The sequence below is a fragment of the Pteronotus mesoamericanus genome, unplaced genomic scaffold (assembly GCF_021234165.1).
Source record: "Pteronotus mesoamericanus isolate MK-2021 breed Mesoamerican mustached bat unplaced genomic scaffold, CSHL_Meso_final contig_50, whole genome shotgun sequence".
In the NCBI taxonomy this organism is placed as follows: Eukaryota; Metazoa; Chordata; class Mammalia; order Chiroptera; family Mormoopidae; genus Pteronotus; species Pteronotus mesoamericanus.
Window position 1 is genome coordinate 43,189,352 of NW_026555186.1, and position 23,401 is coordinate 43,212,752.

Genomic DNA, 23,401 nt, shown 5'->3' on the forward strand with positions numbered 1-23,401 from the left:
AGGAAGTACATAGAGTCCCAAATGATTTGGACCCAAAGAGGACCACACCAAGTCACATCATAATAAATTGCCAAAGGTTGAAGGTAAAGAGAGAATCCTAAAAGCAGCAAGAAAAAAGCAGAGTTATCTAGAAAGGAATTCCCACAAGACTGTCAGCTGATTTCTCAAAAGAAACTTTGAGGGCTAGAAGGGACTGATAAGAAGCATTCAAAGTGATGAAAAGCAAGGACCTACAACCCAGATTACTCTATCCAGCAAAGCTATCATTTAGAATTTAAGGGCAGATAAAGTGCTTCCCAGGCAAGGCAAAGCTAAAGGAGTTCATCATCACCAAGCCATTATTATATGAAATGTTGAAGGGGCTTATTTAAGAAATAGAAGATCAAAACTATGAACATTAAAATGGCAACAAATTCACATCTATCAACAACTAAAAAACAAACTAAGCAAAAAGCAGAACAGGAGCAGAATCTTAGATATGGAGGTCACCTGAGGGTTATCAGCTTAGACAGGGAGTGGCTGGAATGGGGGGAAATGTGCAGGGATTAAGAAGTACAAATTTGTAGGTACAGAATAGGCAGGGGGATGTTAAGAATAGTATAGGAAATGTAGAATTCAAAGAACTTATATGCATGACTCATGAACATGAACTAGGGGGGGACTGCTGGCGGGAATGGGGGTACTGGGTGGAGGGGAGGAAAGAGGGAAAAATTGGGATGACTGTGATAGCATAATCAAAATATATTTATTTTGCATAAATAGCATAAATAAAATATATTTAAAAAAATTTAAAGATAAGACAAGAGTCATATTTTATAAATATTTTATGTATGCATTAACACAGATGGTCCATACATCAGACATGTCATGCATGGCCTGCAACTATCTTGAGGGAAGAATAGGAGCTGTATAACAGAGGGGGTGACAGTCACCTCTTACTCGCTGACTTGCTCTCACTGAATTGCAGTTTATACATGTCCCGTAAAGTGGACTTACAGATTATAAAATCTACATTTAACTGAGCTAAGCCTCAAAAAATGGGCAATTGCCTTGAAAAGATCCCAGTAAAGACATTGTGGACTGAAGATAATGCTAATTGAACAGGCACAAGTGAAAAGAATGATAAACAACAATATGCAGAGCTGATACTTCTTGCTAAGTTCCATGACAGCCACATTCCGATTCATACATCAAAGGTGCTACAATCAGATCTAACAGGGATTCAGCAAAACAATTCAAAATTATCAGGAAGGATATTTGAAATAGAAATTTACATCTACTCTCTTTCACAATGAACTTCTAAGAGTATGCTGTGCCTTGAAGTATTAGCTAATGATATTAAGAAGACATTATGATTAGCAAGACATTTAATAACAAAGCCTTCTGAATAAAAACACAAGACTTTATAGAATTTCTTTGGTGGGGGTAATTTTTAAAAGCATATTTTACATAATTTTGTCCAAATTTAACAAATAAAACTATGTAGCCTTTTTTGAGATTTCTTAATATATGGGAACTATATTACATTAGGAAAACTAATAATACATAATATATTATAAAATCTTGCACTTTAAACCAATATAATACCTAATTCCTTGGAATTCTGCATTGCAAAGAATTCACTGTGTAACCGGTGAAGCGTCTGCAGGTTCCACCGTTATGCTGGAGTTCCATGCAGTCTCTGACACTGCAGGACGCCAGGGCTGCCATTGCCTTTCCCCCACCAGCGGTGCTCACTGTTCAATTGTCTTTGGGGGCCTTGCTTTACTAGAGCATACTTTCATACACTTGCGAAGTTTCCCATTCCTTGACTCAAAGATAAACTGCCCATTGTGTAAGAACTCTTGCAGCGAGTATAAAATTTCTTAGAAAACCTTCAGAAGAAAAACTGGTAACCATGAAAGCAAATTAGGTTGAGTTTTTGATAAGCCAAGAAAAAGATCAATGACACACTCCATTCCTCACTTAAAAGTTGTCCATCTTCCTAATGAAATATTTCATTCAATCTTTAGTAAGAAAAATGGTGGAGTATGATTTCATAAAAATATTCTCTTCAGTGTTGAATTGTCTGATGATCTATGTGCTTTCAAATTAATAGTACATAGGACTGCCCCTGCCCTTATTTTTATAAGAAGTAAAAGAATCATTGTAGTACTGGTATCTCAAATGAAAAACATTGCAAATCAGAATCTACAGAATGTCAAATGCTCAAATGCATTGACCTTCAACTTTCTGAAAACATTAATTTGGTTAATATCTAACATCATTTCTGCACTATACCTGAATTCATCTATGTGTGCCCCAACACATCCCACATTTTCTTTCTTTCAGCATTAAGTACAGAGGTATCGATTTATTTTTATGATTGTAGAACTTGAAAGCATTTGTTTTTCACCCACAGCTTGCCCATTTGGAAGAAGTTTTTCTTATGCTGTATCATTAATAACATTTTTGTTGAAATAGAGCTCCCTACTCAAGCTCACATCTGTAACTCTTTGTTGTCAGGGGCAGCCACGGCCCTGATAACAATGCAACAAATAAAGTCACTAGCAATTCACCAACCTAAAATATACGTAGCCCAAATCAATGCCACTCTCCGGATAAACAAGCATTTTGCACACTAATAAATAATGCTATAAATCTTGCTATATTGGATTGCAAATAACTCCAACTGAATAAAATTGCTTGACACGGGATTTACTTATTCTGCATGTTCATAAAAACAACTTGTTCTCTGACAGCACTCATTCTTGGCAATTTACCGCAGCTGTCAGCAACCAATGTTCAGATTACTGCTCTGCATAAAAGTGTAACAATCACGAGGATTTATTAGCTGATTATCGTAAAGGTGGCAGTTCCTCGTGCCTGCCAAAATGCAGGTGATCAGAAAGTTAAATAATTACATGCAGATTAACATTATTTCACCTTCACTTGAAATTTGTAGTTCAGTGACAGGTAAAATTTGTTGTTTAAACTCGCAGTATGGTGGACAGCCCCCAGGTTGGCTTACGGACCGCTCAGCATTTTACTGAGCACTGAATCATTTCAGAACAGACTGAACAGAAGACTGCGGTGAAAGGGGCACGGGCTTTCCAGGCAGGAGTCCGGGGTTTAAGTCTCAGATCACCCCGTTTCAAAACAGCGAGGCAACCTCTAAACCTCCACCTGCCTCACTTCCTGCTTCTGTAAAATTGTTATATGAACCACTCTCATTATCCCCTGATGCTGAGGTAATGGGTGTGATGGTGTAACAGTGCTCTTTAAGTTGTAAAGCATTATCGTTATTGTTTCCTTCTATTCACGGTAAACTTACTTATATGTAAAACTTAACAACCAGATGGCAGCAACTCTATAGATATTATAATGATGAAAAGTTATGAGATATATATGTATGTTGATAAATGTACAGACTTTCTAAATACAATTCAGTGTTTTTTTAAGTATAAAGATTACTCAGGCACTTTTAGACTTTAACTCATTAATTTTCCCCTGTTGAGTTATATACAAAGACCTCTCCTCAATTACACTGAAACTGTACCTTCCACTAAGACATATTGTTCTAATTGCCTTTTCATTAACACCTGGTATCAAATTCTGTATATATTTAGAGGAGGAAAAGTCATAATTTCCAGTATTAAATCAAGCTTCAGATATTTAAATTAAAGTTCTGCAAATATTTATTGAATCCCTGTTGTGTGCCAGATACTTTCCTAGGCATCAAGGATGCCACAGCATACAAAACACTCAAAATTCCTCATGGAACACAACCCGCATCGAGCATACATACATGACAGTGATGGGAAATTCATGATAATGCACAGTATGTCAAATGGTGATTACTTCTACTGAGAAAACAAAGCAGGACAGGGAAAAGGGAATGTCTAGGAAAAGAGGTTTCAACTTTACATAGACTTGGTGTGGATGCCTCTCTAATGTGGCATTTGTTCACAGACCTAAAGAAGATCAAGAAGCAAGGCAGGTGGACACCCGAAAAAAGAGTCTGACAGACTGAGGGAAGGGTCCTGAGGTGAGAGCGTGCCCGGTGCACTTGCGAAACAGGGAAGAGGCAATGGCAGTACAAGGAGAAGGAGGAGCAGAACAGAAGTTAAAGGTAGGGGGGTCACAGGGCCAGACCATGAGGAGCATTATAAACCACTACAGGGAATTTGCTTTTATCCAGATTATCATGGCAAGTAACTGAAGGGATTTGAGAAGAGGAGTTTAATTTTTTATTAATGTTCTGTGGAAGGAAGAACAGGAGGCTATTGCTATTTTGTCTACATGAAAGCTGATGGTGGCTTCAGACAGGATCAGAGTATAGAGATATTGAGAGGAGTGAATTCTGAATACATTTGGAAGAAAAAGTTAGCTGGTTGCTGATGGATTTAATGAAAGTAAGAGAAAAAAATGAATCAAAAGTGACTCCAAGATTTTTGGTGTTACCAACAAACTAGAGAGAACCCTGAAGGAAGGGCAGATTTGGCGGGTAGGCAGGGTGAGGACTTTGGCTTTGAACCTGCTAAATTGGAGAAGCCTATTAGATATTGAAGAAGAGATACTGAGTCAGCAGTTGGGTGTGGGAATCTGGAGTTTAGGTGAGTTATAGAGTGGAGCTGTACCTTTATCATTGTCAATCTTAGATGGCACGAAAGCATGAGTGAATGAAGTCACCACGGCAGCAAGTACAGACAGAGAAGAGCAGAAGGAACAGGTTCCGAAGTTCTCCAGGACTGAAACAGGAGGCAGGTGAGAACACATTTGTGTGGGAGACCAAGAAAGAGCATGCAGTGGGAAACCACCTGGTGTCCTGGAAGCCAAGTGGAGACATGTTTTAAGGCCAGGAAGTGATCGTCCAAGTCTACCTCTGCTGCTGGATCAACTAAAATGAAGGTGGAAAACTGGTCATTGGATTCAACAACCTGGAAGTCACAAGAGACCTCCGTTATGAAAAAAAGTCCTGTCCTGTTATTGAGTAAACATTTACAAAACACATTTCCAAAAGTCATTTTACATGACCAAAACTATAAAATAAAGGGGATAACAAAACTAGAACACAATAAACTAGTCTATGCAGATTATCTAATTTATACAAAGCGTTCTCAACTTTGGAACTGAATTTAGAAAGTATCCTTAAAAAAAGGTTATTAGGCGTTAAAGTGGCAGTATTACCTTCACGGCCAACTTTTAATTCACTAATTGACTACTAGCTGACTCCTGAAATAGCCTCTAACTTTTAAGTTAATACAGACACATCTTAACTATTTCTACCACAAAGAAGAAATTAAAATTATGTGATGTGATAGTGGTGCTAACTATAGTTGTAACAGTAATCATATTACAGTATATAAATCTGTCAAATCAACATGTGTACCTTAAATTTACATAGTTATATGTCAAGTGTATTTCAAAAAAATAAATGAATAAATAAGAAAAAAACTTAATTCATAGAATGTTGCAATGATAGCTTGCAAAAGAAGACAGAAGACCACAACTACAGTTTTGCTCCTATTACTTTACCTTTAAAACTCAAATTTAATTGGGAATTAAGTCAATTCTCTTCTAGACTATTCTAGGAACCAAGAAATTCTATTATAATCTGCATTATTTCCACTGTTACCACACAACCTTTACATAAACACAAGTGACTTTACTTGCCTCCACTTAGGTATAATAATAGGTTGTTTTTCAGTGGCATGATGTGTTTAAAGTACAATTTAAAAAACATAAAGTTAGAAACCTAAGGTCTCTAGTGCTATCTGGACGTCAAATAGATTAGAAATGATGATATTCCATAGTCATTTCCTTTTTATGCAACAGGTATCTTTGTTAAATTAACAGAGTGTATAAATTTCTATTGTCCATTTTTTTATTATCTCAAAATTCAACAGTAATTCTCCTTACCATGTAGAGTGGTTTAAATTGATACTCAAATTGTGTCCTAGGAGTGATCTTGTCTACACCTGTGCTCTTGTTTATTCTAAAAAAATTTTTTTGGCTTAAATTGCTTTCAAAGGCAGATATGTTTGGCATATGACCAAAAATTGATTTTTTTTTGTCTTAGTGAGGCTGATGTCAGGTAAGTTTTCATTATATGTATTTTTTAAATTTTTTATTGTTTATACTCTTCATTATATTTAGAAAAAAAGTGCAACTGAAAATAAAAATAAGCCATTCAAAATAAGGGTTTAAAAACCCTTATTATTCTTTAATGGTTGCATTTGGAATCACTGCAGAGACCGGTTTTAATCCAACCAAGACACTGGGAAGCAGAGTGCACAGCTGTGCCCTCGAGGGCGTGGAGCCCAGGCCTCTGCTTCCCCAGGCTGGGTTCTCCAGGAGGTAGGCACTAGCAAGAACGCACCCAACAATCCAGGTGCGGCTGGAGCCAGAAACTACACGTGGGTGGTAAACATCTCCAACAGTCAGAAAAAATAAGAAGAAAGGATACACTTCCAACTACATTGCAAGTTTATTGGGAAAAAACATGCAATGAAGGCTTGCCCTTTTAAAAGGATTAAAATGTAACACACTATGAGGTTCTGGTAGTGTTTTTCTCATTTCACTTTATAAGTAAAATATTAAAGGGTAACAAAAGTTAATCTTTGACCTCTCTATAATCCTATGAAGAAAACCAAAACGTATATATCAGAATAACAAAAACAAACAAAAAACCCCAGGTAAATATGTTGGATTGGATTCCTGCTCTTGCTTCTCTAGCATAAAATCCCATTTGTTAGTATGCATGCAGTTCTTCAGGCTATACGTTTTGAGACTTGGAAACATGAATGGCAATGAAGAAAGAATTTTCTGAACTAACAAATTCTGTACAGCATGCTTTATTTCAGTATTGGCAGGTTGCAATATGTTTTTCTACAGACACATACAAAGCTACCAAGAAATACAAAAATAGGCTTTCAGGAGAGATAATAATTCATACACTCAAGCAGGCATTCAAAATAACTTGGGGCAGGGTATCCTGTAAACCTCAGAAGAGTCCTTTCTTCACTGCATTATCAGACTAACACAATCTGCCTCACTCAACACTTCCTTCACTAAAACTTGGGAACTCTGAATTTATGAACTCCTAGACCTAGAAAATTATAAAGACCCTTTACCTTGTGGGGAGTTTTAGGAAACTGCATTTTACAGTAACAATATGCTTTTTGAAAAGAAATATAATGTCAGATCACTTTACAGACTATGAATATGCTCTTTGTTCCTCTAAGGATCTTATATCAAGTGAGATTCTTCTTTCTCAGCTCCCATAATTTTTATGTACAATCCTTCTGACATCTGGAGAAAATTTCTGGCTATCAAATTTGGATAGCCCATCCATCAACTGGTCAAAACTGCCACCTACTGGTCAGTCTTCAAACCTAATTTGCAGTTCACCCAAGCGCTGCCTTACCATGGTAAGATCCTTTCCTTCTGAGCAGTAAAGATCGTTTACAATAACCAGACTTAAAGAAAATATTCTCTTAACAAAATTCTTCCTCTCTAAAGTGAACCAAAAATATAAAATTGCACAAACCTGCCAATAAAATCATCTCTTTTCCCAGCATCTTTGTCCCATGCAGTGATGTCAATAATTCCACCTCTTTCTTCATAGAGATGAAAATCAAATTGTTCTCTCCACTGAGGATTCAGAGTTTTTGGCATTATCTGCAAAACCAAAAAAGTCACTATTGTCTCATCAATATCAGTCTTTGAAAAATTTAACTTGGGACATTCAAACAAACTTTAAGTACTGTCTAGAAAGGCATGTGTGAGATTTGAACAAAAGCTTCCAGAAATAATGAAAATAAGTCATTAGAATCTCTAGCATCTTTACTGCATATTGTCTGAAAGAACCCTAAAGGATGTGTCCTGAAAACCAAAGTCGCCTCCTCATCATCTTGAATAACAGAATAACAGATGAGGGATATGTATTACATAGAAAAGGCAAAAACATAGCCTATAAGTGAAATATAGCTCCCTCAGACACTAGCATTTATTTTACATAACCAGCTTATGCACAAAGACGTAACTTGATGTCTGTCATCTCATAATAAAGGAAGCTGAGGATTCCCAGAATTTTTTTTCCCTTACTCCCCCGCACATGAGAATTCTTGAGCTGAACACATTTTAAAAAAAAAAGTTCTGTGGGAACAGGGGAAAAAAGCAAATAACTTTGGGGTGGTCAGGTAAACACATCCTAGAATTTTAGCATTGATGTGTCATCTCCATTTTATACATGGAAAAACCAAGACCTGGAGTTTAAGTGACCCATCCAGGGTCGTTATGTTTTAGACTCTGAGTAAGGTCTTTGATTAAAGCTTCAGATCTCTTTCCCCAAAACAACATGTCAAAAATGTTTGCAAATTAGTATGAATATGTGTGTATGTATAATCTCCACATTGCACATACAAGAAAGATTATCTGAAGTGCGATTTTGTAACTCCAAGTATTCAGATAAGACACCTGGTGGATCAGTCAATAAAGTGATCCATACTGATTTCCTTTAAAATTCCATTCCCCATTGGATTAAACAGCATTCATATTTGTTTCCCTAATCTTTCTTTTGAGCAGGAGGGCATGTGGTGGCCTTTTCTCTTTTTAATGCATGGGAGACAGATCTTTAGATGTAAAGACTTTGAAAGCAATGAAGTATGTTATGTGCAAAGGTAATGCAAATGAATCACAATTTTTAAAGTTCATAATCTGAAATTAATCAGCAATAGATCACGGAAAGAAAGAGCAAAGAGAGACATGTGTCCATAGCTGGGTTTCATATTTCATACCTAAAGAGCAGAACTATAAAAATAAGTAATGTTTTAAGCCTACCAGAACATAGAAATGATGTTAATCGATAAAGGACAAGACAAAGTGGTCATAGGTAACTATTTTTGGAATCAGTAGTTTCCTTAAAGTATGTTATTAAGCCCATGGCAGAAAAAAAAGATGGCATCAGATAAATGCTATGATAATTCACAGGTCTTGTAACTAGGCTACAACGAACTCCTATGATATTTTGGGAAGTGGTCTGTCTTATTTGTCTGGCCATAAAGTGCCTAACTTCTCAGTTTCCTTTTTTAGGATTGTCCACCCTTTCTGATTTCCTTCAGGTCAGAAATGATGCCCTCCCCCTCCATGCGGGCACTCGGGAAGGTAACTGATGAGCGGGAGAGCAGCTCTCGCAGCCTGCTAACTGGTCAGCTGTGTGATACTTCCAGCTACCTCAGGTACTGACAAAAACTTCCTGGGCCAGAAGGAACCTAGGCAGGCTGTTTATCAACAATTCGTTAAAATAATGATGTCAAGGCCAAGGTATTCCCACCAAGGTAGAACGTGATTTCTAAAATGAGATGGATATGATCAGTTGTCCCAAGCTGTCTAAGAATAGCAGCTGTAGAAGCTGACCATCAAGGAGGCTGAATTTCAATAGAACAAAGATAAGACATGTGCCCTGAATATAACTATGATTACAATGACCTTTGTTAATTATTGTTACTTCTCTCAATAATATGATAATATGATTATTCAATATAGTATTACTACTAATAGAATTGTTATTACACAATATACTCATTACTTACTGAGGCTGCTCTTCCTCTTCTTTTTGCTACTCTCATTGACTATTTATTACAGGCTAGGTTGAATTCCCAGCACTTTACATGTATAAAATATTTATTCATTCTTCTCAATAACTTTATTAGGTAGGCATTACTTGAATTCTCAGTTTTACAGATGGGAAGTTGGGGCATGAAGAGGCAAATTGATTTGCCCCATTTCTCACTGCTAGTAGAGGCAACAGGACTCCTTGTTTTCTGAACAAATTTTAAAACAACTTTCAATCTGCACTGGTGAAAACCAGTTTGAAAAATGGCTCAGAGTAATTTACACAGATTTTTATGGCTTGTAAAATAATGCTATTTGTAGTATTGATACTAGTACTAGTTGTAATAGTAAGAGTAGCCAACATTCTGAGCAGTTTATGTGCTAGGCATTGACTTAGGTTTGTTGCAGACTTTTCGTTGTTGTTGTTGTTAAAGATAGTTCCTACTTTTATTCCTGTGTTATAAATGAAGAAATTGAGACATACAGAAGCTAAGTAGTTTACCCAAGGTCACATGGCACAGAAAGTGAGAGACGGCACGGCAATTGTTGGTCTTGTTCATTGACACAATGTTCAAAAGTTCTGTTAAGCATTTTGAAGAGTAGGGTTTTCATCTTCCAAAACATAGCTATAACTAACCACTGCTGTCCAAATACTGACGGGAACATAAAAGAGATATGGTCACCTTGCTCTTGTACTTCTGATGTCCAAGCCGGAACTTCACATAGGGGTCACTCAACCCGTTTGAATCCATTGCCTTGAGGTCTCGCCCCTCAATCAACGTGATACTGACTATTCCTCGCCAAAGGTGTGATTTTCTGTGTGCATCTGATAGACGTAAACTTTGGGTCTGAAACTTTTGGCAAAAGAAAACAGAGTTAGCTTATTGTGTTTTAAACTAAACTATCTCATTTGGCACTATCTTTTCCAATGTTGTTACAATTTTTCAAAAATAAAAATTAGGCAGTTACACATTTTTTAAATGAAAATAATTTATGGATTATTCTTTATTAATTATGTAGTTATTAATAGACATGAAATTATCATCTCATGATAAATTTATGGATGGTAAAAAAGGTGAATGTTCAAAATAAAGTATAATTTTTCAACTCTTAAAATTACAAGCAGTAGGTACTTCAAGAATATCAGAGAATATTTGCATGTATCTAATATGCCAGTGTCAAAATTAGATAAAACAAATATAAATATGAAAGCTCTCACCCAAACAGTGATATTTAATTTTTAATTATTTATGGATTTTTAAAAATCTTTTTTCATGTAACAAATCAATTTTACAGATGGTTTTTAGTTCTAAGATTAGTTATAAGTTCTAGTCACTTTAAAAACATCTTTATGTTTTTATATTAAAAAAAGTTTCAGCTCACTCAAAAACTATTTAGGGTACCAAAGAACAGAAAACAAAATTAGTATGTCCATCTAAAATGCCTTGCTTATGTTTGAAACTTATGTTACAAATATTAAAATTTACATATGTGATTGATATTGGCAGGTATGTTTCTGAATTTATTTCCCACTCCAGTATTTAAACATTTTCTTTAGTGATTTTTATTATGCTTAGTTGTAAGTCACAATATTTAAGTCAATGAACCAAATTGAAAGTTTTGAAAATTAGTAATTCTACTAAAAATGGGCATATAATCTCTTAGAACTAAATAGCACATAAAACAAGTGAGAGAAAGTGGCTAAAATGTTAAAATCTTTACAATCTGCATTCAGTAACATAGAAACTGCTGTTTGTTTCACATCACCAAGCATGTTTTCTTCACTTACGGTCATTTCATGAAAAAATTCAACATTTCTCTTGACTTCAAATTATTCCACTTCTACATGATGAATCAGCTCCACTTTTAGCCTGATTCCTTCAATGTTATAACGTAACAGCCTATTTTGTGTGCTCCCCCTTCCACTTCGAATTTCTATTTTTATTCCACACCATGGTAATGCCAGACATTTTTATCTGTCATCATCAAAAATCATGCATTTCAGGGTCCTTTGATTAGGAAAATGAAAACTGCATCCTTCAAAAGACAATACTTTTAGTAGTTGAACATTTCAATGGAACTCATTCCAAATCGCATTACATATTTCCCTACCTTGGTGATCAGCAAATTTCGAACAACATTGCTTGATGGTTCTGCCTTACTAATAGCAATGTGAGACTTTGCCTCCACATTCCTCACCTCCGTGAGCTCCAAGGGCAGCATTCAACTGTGTTCTAAAGTGCAGGTGAGAGGTTTCATGGAGCACCTGTGACTTCCAAGGCTCCACGCCCCACTCCAGCTAGAGCCCCTCTCCCCCCATCTGCTTCACACATTGGGTTTCTGCATTGGGTTTGCTTTGAACCAAGGATTTCTCAGATTAAAATTATGGTTTAAGATTTATTGCACCAAGTGACCTTCAAGGCTTTTTTTTTTTTAGTTCTAAGATTTTATACTACCTATTATTATATAATGCAACAATTGATTTCAGTGTGTCTGTCTGTCTACCCATCCATCCACTTCTGCCACTGTGGAGACTACCTCTAACAGCAGACATTAGAGACTGGGATCTAAAATTTGGGTCTGCAACTTTTGTTAAGGAACACAAGTGGCAAAGAAGGAAAGAAGAAAAACAATTTATTTTGCAAGTAAGAAGAAATAATTATCTTAACATAGACGAGGAATTAATAACTACCCACTTATATAGAGCTTTAGAATTTAAAAGTCTGTGTGTGTACATTATATCACATGGTTTTCACTAATACCCAAAGAAGCAGGAAGTCCAGGCTTGCTATTGCCATTTTACTGAGGCGGAATTTGATGTACAAGATCTTGACTTATGGAGTGGGAAGGACAAAGAATGCTTTCCATGGGATCCTTCATGCTTTCACAGAAATAAGTGGTTTGTCTAATAAATAGTGGGTTTGTGATTAGTACCCAGTATTTCTGAGCTTTATTCCTGCTCTTCTCCCAATATTGGTCTTTAGGGCAGAGAGTCTCTCCTAGGTTTAAAAGTAATCATTTAAGTATAATGTTGCTCTCCCACTAAATGAGTTGAATATACTTGAAATTCCAGGCTAGACTTTCCTACATGGCTAATACATGACATCACCTCCTACTTTATTATTATACAAGCACATTATTCATACTTACAATATTCCATCTTGCTGATGGATATATTTAATGACATTTTCTATATACTCTAGAAGCAGAAGTCATATATAGTGCTCAGTAAAATAAGAGTGGGTACAATCTAGGTTACACAGCATCTTCAATCATCAAGGCCAAGTTAGGTTCTTGAATGGTAGATGCCATGTCTCAAACTTGTGTGCTCCCTCCTCCCATTTTTCACATGAGAACAAGAATCTGATGTATGAGGTGGGAAGGACAAAGAATGCTTTCCATAGGGTCCTTCATGCTTTCACAGAAATAAGGCGAACTAAATGAAAGCTTTACCTACTGTTAATAGTTGTTACTAAATGCTTTTCTGTGACCTGGAAGAACATTCCCAAAACAACTTGGGAGAAGCTTAGAGGGAGGGGAAGAGAGAATATTTCTATACCCCAACAGGCTAATGAATGTGGAAATTAAGGTATAAAAGGTTTAAAGAAAAAAAGGGGGTGGGTCTCCAAAGACATAATAATCAGATATCATTTTTTAAAGTGATTTTTCCTTCTTCAATATTTTTTTTGTTAAATCGGTACTCTTCTAAAAAAGAAACCCCATTAATTTACCTGTGATTTGAATAACTGCATAGTCATGAAGTAGATAAATATTTAGTCTAAGTGTGAAGAAAAGGAATTTGAAATAAAATTATAAGGTAAAGGGCCCTGGCTGGTGTGGCTCAGTGGATTGAGCACCGGCCAGCAAACCAAACAGTCGCCAGTTCAATTCCCAGTGCTGGGCACACGCCTGGGTTGCAGGCCAGCTCCCCAGTAGGGGATGCGTGAGATGTAGCCACACACTGATGTTTCTCTCCCTGTCTTTCTCCCTCTCTTCCACTCTCTAAAAATAAATAAATAAAATCTTTAAAAAAATTATAAGGTAAAGAGGGAAGAGATAAATTTAGGTTAGCAATAGTTGAAAACATAAGTGGTTAGCATACACATCCACATACATATTTCTAGCAATTTCTAACAATGTGACTTGGGGATGTTTTCTTAACTGTGGTTGTCCAGGTTGTATGCCAGGACCCTGAGTGTACTAAGAGCACTCTTCTGTCTGTGCTGGGGGATGGTGGTGGTTAGGGGCGTCTGTGTGCTGGGGGAGGGCTGCGTAGAAAAACATGTATTTCATAAACCAAAATTTAACCTGCTTAGGATAGAAATTTATTACTTTTACTTATTTTTTAAAATTAAAGTTTTGAGGAGCTCATCGCAGGAGTGGTGACAAGTGGAATTCCAAAACTAAAAAAAAAACACAGAAAAACAACTTTGAAAACCACTAGTTCTAATGCTCTTTAAGGCACCTTCTGAGTCCCTTGCTGCTCTGTTTTGCGTTCCCTTCCTCTGTGTAGTACAGTTCTCAAAGTGCGGTCCACAGACCAATGGTGTCAATGGCGCTTTTGGAACTTGTTAGCAATTCAAATTCCTTAGCCCCATCCCAGACCAACGCCGTCAAAAGCGGCAGGGGTGGAGGCCTAGCTCTCAGGTGTCACCAGACCTTGCTAGAGGTGGTTCTAATGCGCAGGCAAGTGTGAGCAGCCCTTCTTTACATGTCCTGAGGTGCGTGAACGCTGGCCTTAAACCGTGTTCTAACAACAACGAGTCACTATAATTATAGCACCATCCACTCTCTGGCATGGGTATGATATACGTTGATTAAAGTCCTTCTTTAGTCCTGCTTCTCAATTTATGGATTAGGAAAGCATAGCGGCCTGGATGTATGGAGCATTTCAGGAGAGAAGTAGTGGCCTACTGAAAAATTAGGTGAAGCTTGTTCATTATTTCCTTCCTTGGTTAGTGGTTTTTCTCATAAAATATATCAAATAATACATATTAATTGGAATATTGGTCAATCAAAAAGTACTTATTGAGGCAAGGAGTGTCAAATACAAGATATCCCTCACTAAAATTAACATATTACAGCTGCTACTTCATTATCTAAGATAACATTTTCAACTATATCCTTGTTGAAATAGAATTCTGTTTGAGAGGGAAAGAAAAACATAGAAAACCACCTTAGCTTCAAAGCAAAGAACCAGCTCTGCAAAAGGGAGAAATAATCTTCACGCTTCTGAAACAACAGTTCCAGAGGCTTGGTGGGCAATTTGTTGAAATCACCAGCAGGAGCACATGTATATTTCCAACATGTGACCTGCGTCATCTCATGCATAACAGTGTGACATTCTCTCAAAAGGAATTTTGATCCAAGGTCAGATTTAATAAAGAATATCGACAGACGTATCAAAGTCTGAGGCAATTAGTCAATGATATTTATCTTTAGTAAGATTTTAGAATTAGTGAGCTGGCATGTTAAAGAGAATATTAGTTTATGTATATTATTCCTTGAAAAGAAATACAAGATTTCAATTTCTAATCACATGTATAAAAGAGGTCAGGATAGGCAATGGGTTTTCAGAAAAGTAAATCAGCCATGAGAATCACAGCTCATGCAAGCTCAGAAAAATAAATAAATGAACGGAATGGTGGGACTTACTTGTGCACTTTGGTAATAAGTACTCTGAAGCTCTGCTTGGCAGTAGCCCGGGACCGGAAAAGCAGGCCTGCTGCACGTCTGGATGGAAATGAACGATCAGAGCTCCACGGGAAAGCTTTGTGGCGCTATCAACACTGCATTGCACTCAGAGTTTAGCACTACTCTTCAAAAGACATTATTTTAAAAAAATATGTATTTGCTTCTTAAATCACTGTCAGAAAATTTCCTCTAGCACAATGGAGACAAATGTCAATACAACGATACAGTTTCCAGTCACTATTTTCTTTAGTCGCATCCTACTGCAGTGGTCAAGAAAATAACAGACAGAGGTTGTATGGTCATAGACCCCCCCCCTTGAGTGATTTCTGGTTTTTGTTAATAGGTATAGCAGAAAAAGAAATCATGGAAAGAATCATGTTCCCAAGTCTGCTGCATCAAAAAGCTTTGGAGACTGTTTTTGATAATACTTTGTTTTGTTTCTAATGTCAAAAGAAGTGACAAGGCCCCAGGAGGATAAATGTCATGTGAACAGAAAATAACTATGACCATGTTAACTGCATCTAACATGTTAATATTTTATAATGGTTAAAGAGATATCTCTAAAGTAACAGAGAATTGTTGCTCCATATAACAATTGCCTTTGTTGCCTTTGCTACTCAAAAAACAACCTAAAGATACCTTTAGTGCTATATCCAGGAGTAGCAAGATAGGGATTGAGAAAGATACAACTGAACAAGAAATACTGGAAGGAAATTATGGTGGGACTAAACATTTATATTACATGACTTCTAGAGCAGCTAGATAGTTTCCAAACAACAGCATGATGAGATGAGAGTCATCAGCTTAAAAACATCAACAGAGAGAAATAGGGTAGGCCAGTCTAAAAGACAGATTAGAACACACAGAAAGAAAGAAACGCATATTGAGCAGATGTTACGTGCTGGTGTTTTCATACTCCAGTGTTTTTCATAACAAGCATTTTTAAGATAAGGAAACTGAGGCAGGAGAAGCTAAATACCCCACTCAAACCCATATGGCTAAAGATTGGCAAGGTTGAAATTTGAATCTAGGGTTACTGATACCTAACTGATGATTTTTTCCACTATATCTCATTTTTTGGGCAGAGCCTGAGAAGTTCATGATACAAAAGAAAGAAGTTAATTTGTACTGGATTTGTTGAAATATTTTGACTTACATTTAGATAAAATATATTCTTGGGTATTAATTATTGAGAAAGGCTAATCAGGGGCTTAGAGGAAGTAAAAGTCAGCAGGTGGTAATAACTCTAGCATATATTGTTCAGGAAAGCATTTGAGCATTAATTGTACTCCATAAGAAATGATAGCCTACTGTCCATTAATAAGGTGATGAATTTGTTGTAGAATCTTGCATATAAATTTAGAGCACTTATATATTCCAATTCTAGTTAATAAATTTTATTAATTCCATCTATTGAAAAACTGAACCATGAGTAACAATAAACATTCTCATTAAAAAGCAGATCAAAACCCCCCAAAATAAAAGTCTACTTTGACCTAATACGTGACTAAAGGAACACAGCCATACTAATCTCCTGATATGTGCAAATAATCCTTGGCTTTTGTTAGTCTGGATTTTATTACCTGTATACAACCTAATCCTTCCAAATGAGCCCCAGATACTGTGAATCTGGAATGAAAGACATTGCTTGTGTCTTTACAATAGCTGTGTGTGGAGTCAGCCCTTTCCTCTATTTTTAGCACAGAGGTGAACATGCTTTTATTTAATCAAATGATTCCCTGAGACACTATAAAGAAAAGATAATGACAGCCTAGAAAGACTGTTTTGTGCTGCAAAGCCTGGAGCGTGTAACAATTATTAGCTCAATCCCAGGCACAAACATGCTCTATCTTTTCCTTTTCCCGCTGAGTTTATTCCCGTGAATTGCACCTGGATGATGAAGACCAACAAGTAGATTTGCTCTACAGCCAGCTACCCTCTCAAAGCATGATTGCCTTTACAGAAAAACATCCAGTGCTTTGTGCAGCCCAGTTTGAAGTGTCTTGTCGAATAATAAAGCTTCGATCTTTTTTCTCTTAGAAGATGATTCACTGACACTATAATCCTTAAAGTTTCTTTCCAATTTCCACTCTTCTCCTAAACTTAATTGTGGCCAAACAAAAGTTCTTAATCCTTTACTGTATTTTCTCAAAATATATACTAATAAAAAATCATCATATATGCTGTAACCTTGTTGGTTTGCTAAAGTAATCCATCGGTTTTCACCAGTAATCTGGTAAAAAAAAAAATGAGTTCTGGGTTTGACTTACAAAGGCTTTTTTTGAGACTTTTTATTAAAAATTTTAAGTTTTTTTTCCCTGAGAATCTTACTTTCATGGCTGAAGAGAGAAATAATAGCTGAACTTTTCTTGGGTGCGTATGCCACATACAGTTGAGTTGTTCAGAATACGAGCACTTCGGCAGAGGATGCATACTTGTTTTATCAAGCCAATATCTCTTCTCCTTGGTCTGTAGGTTCTTCCTTCAACCATGCTTTTGTTTGCCCCTGCCATAAGGTGGGCTCTGACATAATTTCAAGCAGTTCTAGGATCTATGCATTCTCTTTTGCCCATTTCATATTATGATCTGTTTCTCTATGTCTTTATATAATGCATCTCGGAATAGTCCAGCCTTCTTCATTTAAACATATTAAAACTTATTTTAATTCACTACAATGTTCTCATAAGACGGTTTGTTCAATTAACTTTCAGTAATCAGAATCTAAATATCTGAGCAATGAGACAACTTGGAAAAGACTTAAATGTATTAAAATTCATTTGGAAAAATTGTACTAAGTTATCGCCCTTTAATCAAAAGTTAAAAGTCTTTAATGAATTCTGGCTTAGCATAATCCAAATGGCTTTACATAATTTTTATTAAATTTCATGAAAAACATGGTAATTGCCATACCCATTGCTAATGTTTTGTGTCCTAAGAAAACATGTTTTGTTGAATTACAAATGTTATGCATTTGGAAAATTAGAATATCCCTATATCACTTCAGGCTTTTCTTTCCATCATTCTACTCTCAAGGAAATTAAGATATTGCAAATAGCACTGACATTAATGTGAGCAAGTTCTCACTGATGTTCAGTTTTACTCAGTGTAACTCAGTTGTTATCTCCTGGACACATGTATTGGTCCTTAGAACAAGCAGAAAACACTTTCTTTCAAATCACATCCTGTTCAACTCACAAAGTGCACATACATTCTTTATGCAAGATGTCATCTGAACTATTTAGGTTCTCTGCATGTATGAAAATGTCTATGGAAAACTTCCTTTCTTATTACTTTCTTCTAAAAGTTCATCACAATACAAATATTGCTTGGGCAAAGAGCCATGAGGCCAGTTATCAGAATGACACTTGAATGTGAGTAGAAAAGATCATACTCATCCAAAGTAGACTTGGTCACTAATTTGATAAAATGGGACCTCAAACACAGCTACATCATAGAAACACACCCATCTATCAGTGGTTTAAGAAGCTGTGGAGAGGCACATAATACAAGGGGTCACATAATACAAGAAGAATTTGAAAGGGTACCACTAAGACAAACCAAAAAATAGCTTTATTTAAACAGCCCATCTCTATTCATCATCAACCCAAAAAGGAACTCTGCTGCTTTAAGTCTTCACCAAAACATTTCTATGATATTCAGAGAGAAAAATATTGGTCCTGATCATTCCATCTAGGTACTACAGGCCAATGCACTCAGGTCTCTGGGTCTTAGTTTCCTTGCTGGTAAAATAAATTACCACTAAAAGTTTGGCCTTTATGATGCAATTTGTTGTCACTCAACATATTTTCAGAAAAAAAAAGACATTAGATGACTGTACCTAAATATATATATGAAAAAGCTATCTTTTAAATTTGCATATTTGTTATTTTAAAATAAGACAGTTCTAGAGATTAGGGAATACTTAAGGATGAATACAACCAAATGGAAAGTCCTGATAAGTGAAAGACTAATTTGGAAAAGCAAAGTGGAAAGAAGTTGTCAAAAGAGTCATTTGAAAGGGAAATCCTAAAAAGTATTACATATGGAATGGGTGCTGGTAACAAGCCTTCATTCATAAGGATGAGTCCGCACATTTGCTGCACATATTACAAACTCAATACAGAACACCCCTAAATTCTGCTTTCTTGGCAAAGGAGTGTGCCATATGAATTCACCATATTTGTGGGTCTTAAGAAAACAGAGACAAATTTTTGAAAAAATCCATTTTGTTTTTAGGGTAATGAGACAATTCAAAAGCAGTTACTTTGTGTGTTCATAGATAATGCAAGAACATATAAAAGGAATTATTATTATTTGAACAAAAGTAGAGAATAGCATCAGTGAAGCCAGCCACCAGCAGACTGAAAGGAAAGGAAGAGGCTATAATAATTAAAATAAGCTCATAACAATAAAAGGCTGCAAAACAAAGTGTGTGTGGAGGGAACAGAGAATGAATAGATGTGGTTTATACTTGCTCACTGGTCAAGTCAATGCATGACTTACTCTAGTACTTGTTGGCTTAAGGGACACTGCAACCAATCTTAAAAATTAAAGGAGAAAAGTAGTTTTCAGTCATGAGCAATTTAAGAGAAAATAAATAAATAAGGTGAAGCCCTACAAGTGTAGCATTTTTGTTGCAATATTCATTGCTAAGGTAATTGTGTACCAAGTGTGAATTTTCAAAGAAGGAAACTCTTGAAAGCCAAGTAGTAAGTGCATTAGTAATACATCATGCTGTGCATAATGCAGAATTATAGCAGAAGGAAGGGGGACAGAGCTCATTATGTTTAAGTCATGAAAGTAAATAATATTAAATTGCAATGGTGTTTAAAATAAATTCTCTGTGGAATTTTCATGTTTTCTTTATTTAAATCAAAAGCAGAGTTGCTGTTTTCTAATTCATAAGAAGTTTTTCAAAGAAAGAACACTGATTATCTAGTATGTATATAGTGTAAGATCACTGCAATAGAAGAAAATTTTTCTCAAATAGATGGAGCATATTTTAAAAGAAGAGGAAAAAGGAACCTAAATGGACCCTCAAGACAGCTCCATCAGATTCCTGCGAGGTCCATGGGCCTCTAAGCTGTTAAGAATTTGGGATAAACTTGGTCCCACAAGGAACTGACTTCAAAGCAATATATTAAATATATGAATAGTTCTTAGTTTTTACAAATGGAGAAATGAGTCAGTCACCTGAATAACTTAAAATCAAAGTCAATAAAGTAGGCAAATGAATGCATCGTAGAGTCTGTTTTTAAAGGTAAACTTCTTAATTCATAAAGTTTAAAAATTACTATTCAAAACCAAAAAGCAAGATTATTAATAAAAAGGATTTAGACATTACCCTCCAAAAGAAAGACTTCACAGAGAAATAAGATCCAACCACTTCATTTTTTGAAAATTCCTAAAAACAAACAAATATTTAGCTAAGTTTTGAGGTGCTCTTGAGAATGCTTTATTAGTCCAACAAATTCAAAAAAAATAAAACCCCAATATTATATATTCTAAAGATATTCTGTGTCTTTATAAGTTGTAATTTTTCTTCCCTTGAATAAATTAAAGCTTTGGTCTTATTCGTATCTCATATTGATAGTAGTAAAATATAGAGAGGATAATTTCCGTCATTTTTTAAGAGTCTACTTACCTCTTAATCCTCAATTGTTAATATATCTGAAAGTCTAACATTTTATTTTAGAAAGAACTGTTTAAACATATTTTATGAATTTGAAATAAGCTAGGTAATATCTGTTCCTTTCAACCAAACAATATAATACCACAGATCTTCAGAGTATTTTTAAAGAATAATAGCAGAAATATTACTTATAAACACATACCTAGTCAAATTTGGTTTAATTTCTTACTAAAATCTTCTTAGTTTTATGATATATATATAAATGACCTAGTTAACTTGAGCTTTCCAAACATAACTTTAAAAGGAATGAATACTGAGAAAGGTGGCTATTGGACTGGAAACAAAGCACCTAATTCATGTTGGATATTTTATTATTTAGTCCTCAGATTTTATAATGTGAAACCAATTTGACTTTAGGAAATAAAAAAAACACAGTTACATACTTTTAAATAGAAAATTTGAATTACATGCATTCTTTAAACTTTAATGTTTTACATTTTGTATCTGGGCATCATTTATGGTAAAATTAAGGGAAACTGATGACCTTTCTGGGAAAGTATCAACTTTTGTCATTGTGATGAAGAGGAATCAGTTTTGTAACTTCTTTGATTATTCCATGATTTTGTGTTAGCAACTAAGATTGCAGTGGTCCAGCCTCTCAAAAGAAGCCTAATTCATAGTAGATCCTCAATAAATATTTGTTGATCAACTGCTAGCCACATGGAGTTTTATCTGGTTGAGGACACATATTCCTTCTAAGTGGGATACCATACTATCTGAAAATAATGAACTAAAGTACTTATAGAGTGTGCAGCAATTTGAAAAATTTAAGTTTAAAAGTAGAAATACATCAGAGATCATCTATGCAATCTACCTGTGCTTTTCACATGAACTCTATTTCTTTTTTTAATGCAGATTGATTTTATTTATTTATTTTTAAATGTCAAAATCCATGATAAAATATAAAAAAATTAAATCCATTACAAAGTTTCAGCAATTAAAACATGACACCAGCACAGAAATAATCAAGTAGATCAGTGAAATAAAATGAGCATTTTATCTATAGAATAGAACATACATATAATAAGTCTAACATAAATATCTGTCTAACAATGTAATATATGATTAAATTGATATTTCAAATCAATGGGGAAAATAAGGTTTATTCAACAAATAAGGTGCATGGACCACTATTACTTGAAACAAAACAATTATAGAGCCCTATTTTTGTACACATATTGTACAAAAAATATTCAGGTAAGTTAAAAGTCAAGATGTAAAATCTAAGGAGTTTTAGGAGAAAATACAAAATAATATTTTTCTTACCCTGAAGTAAAATATTCAAACCCAGAAACTATAAAGTAAAATATTGACTATATGACTATATTAAACATTCAAGACTATACAGTAATATACATATAAAAAAGTTAAAGGACATGTAATAGAATAGGAAAGTATTTGCAACACATCTAAAAAAGGGTTAATATTTTAGGGGGTTTTTTTAGGGAAAAAATTCTACAAACATTAGGTCAAAAAATGGATAAAGAATACCAAAAAGTCATTTAAAGCTTTTTAAAAACAATAGAAATAGGCAAGAAATATACAAAAACAGGTTTAGTTTCAACAAATAATAAAGTAGCAATTAAAATAACACATCATTGTCACAATCAGATGAATAAGTATTAAAAATATTGGTAATATCAAGTATTGGTGACTCCGAAAGGAACTGGGTGTTCATAGACTCTTTCTTCATCTTCTTAAAGCAGGCCCTTTAGAATATCTTGCAATGCTGGTATGGTGGAGGTGTATTGTTTTAGCCTTCTTTTGTCTGGGAAACTCCTTATTCCACCTTCCATTTTAATTGGGAGCCTTCCTGGGTAAAGCAGTCTTGATTGCAAGCCTTTGCTTTTTCATGACTTGTAATATTTCTTGCCATTCCCTTCTGGCTTGCAGTGTTTCTGTTGAAAAGTCAGCTGCTAGCTGTATTGGGGCTCCCTTATACGTTACTAACTATTTCTCCCTTGCTGCCTTTAGGATTCTCTGTCTTCGATATTTGCCAATTTAATTATGATGTGTCTTGGAGTGGGTCTCTTTGAGTTCCTATTGAATGGGACCCTGTGTGCTTCCTGGACTTGTGTGACTTTTTCTCTCCTCAAATTAGGGAAGTTTTCCATCATTACTTTTTCAAACAGGTTCTCTATCCTTTCCTCCTCTTCTCCTTCTGGTATCTCTATTATATGGATATTATTACATTTCAGGTTGTCCTGCATTTCCCTAAATATCTCTTCATTTTTTTTTGGAGTCTTTTTTCATTTTCTTGCTCTTTCTGGGAGCTTTTTTTCTACCTTATCTTCCAGCTCACTGATTCATTCCTCTGCTTCCTCTAGCCTGCTTTTATTCCTTCTACTGTGTTCTTCATTTCTGAAATTGTATTCTTCATTTCCTCTTGTCTATTATTGATCGTTTCTATGTCCTTTT

The 23,401-nt window shown here is 35.3% G+C and overlaps 1 protein-coding gene across 3 annotated transcripts in view; it reads right to left on the bottom strand.

Moving 5' to 3' along the window:
* MCTP1 (multiple C2 and transmembrane domain containing 1) overlaps positions 1-23,401 on the bottom strand; it is a 457,836-nt gene that overhangs the window by 183,645 nt on the left and 250,790 nt on the right. For all 3 annotated transcript variants that reach the window (XM_054578606.1, XM_054578607.1, XM_054578605.1), the window contains 2 exons: positions 10,281-10,451; positions 7,532-7,662 (listed from right to left, as the gene is read on the bottom strand). In XM_054578606.1, coding sequence (XP_054434581.1) covers positions 7,532-7,662; positions 10,281-10,451 — 302 coding nt within the window. The remainder of the gene's footprint in view (positions 1-7,531; positions 7,663-10,280; positions 10,452-23,401) is intronic.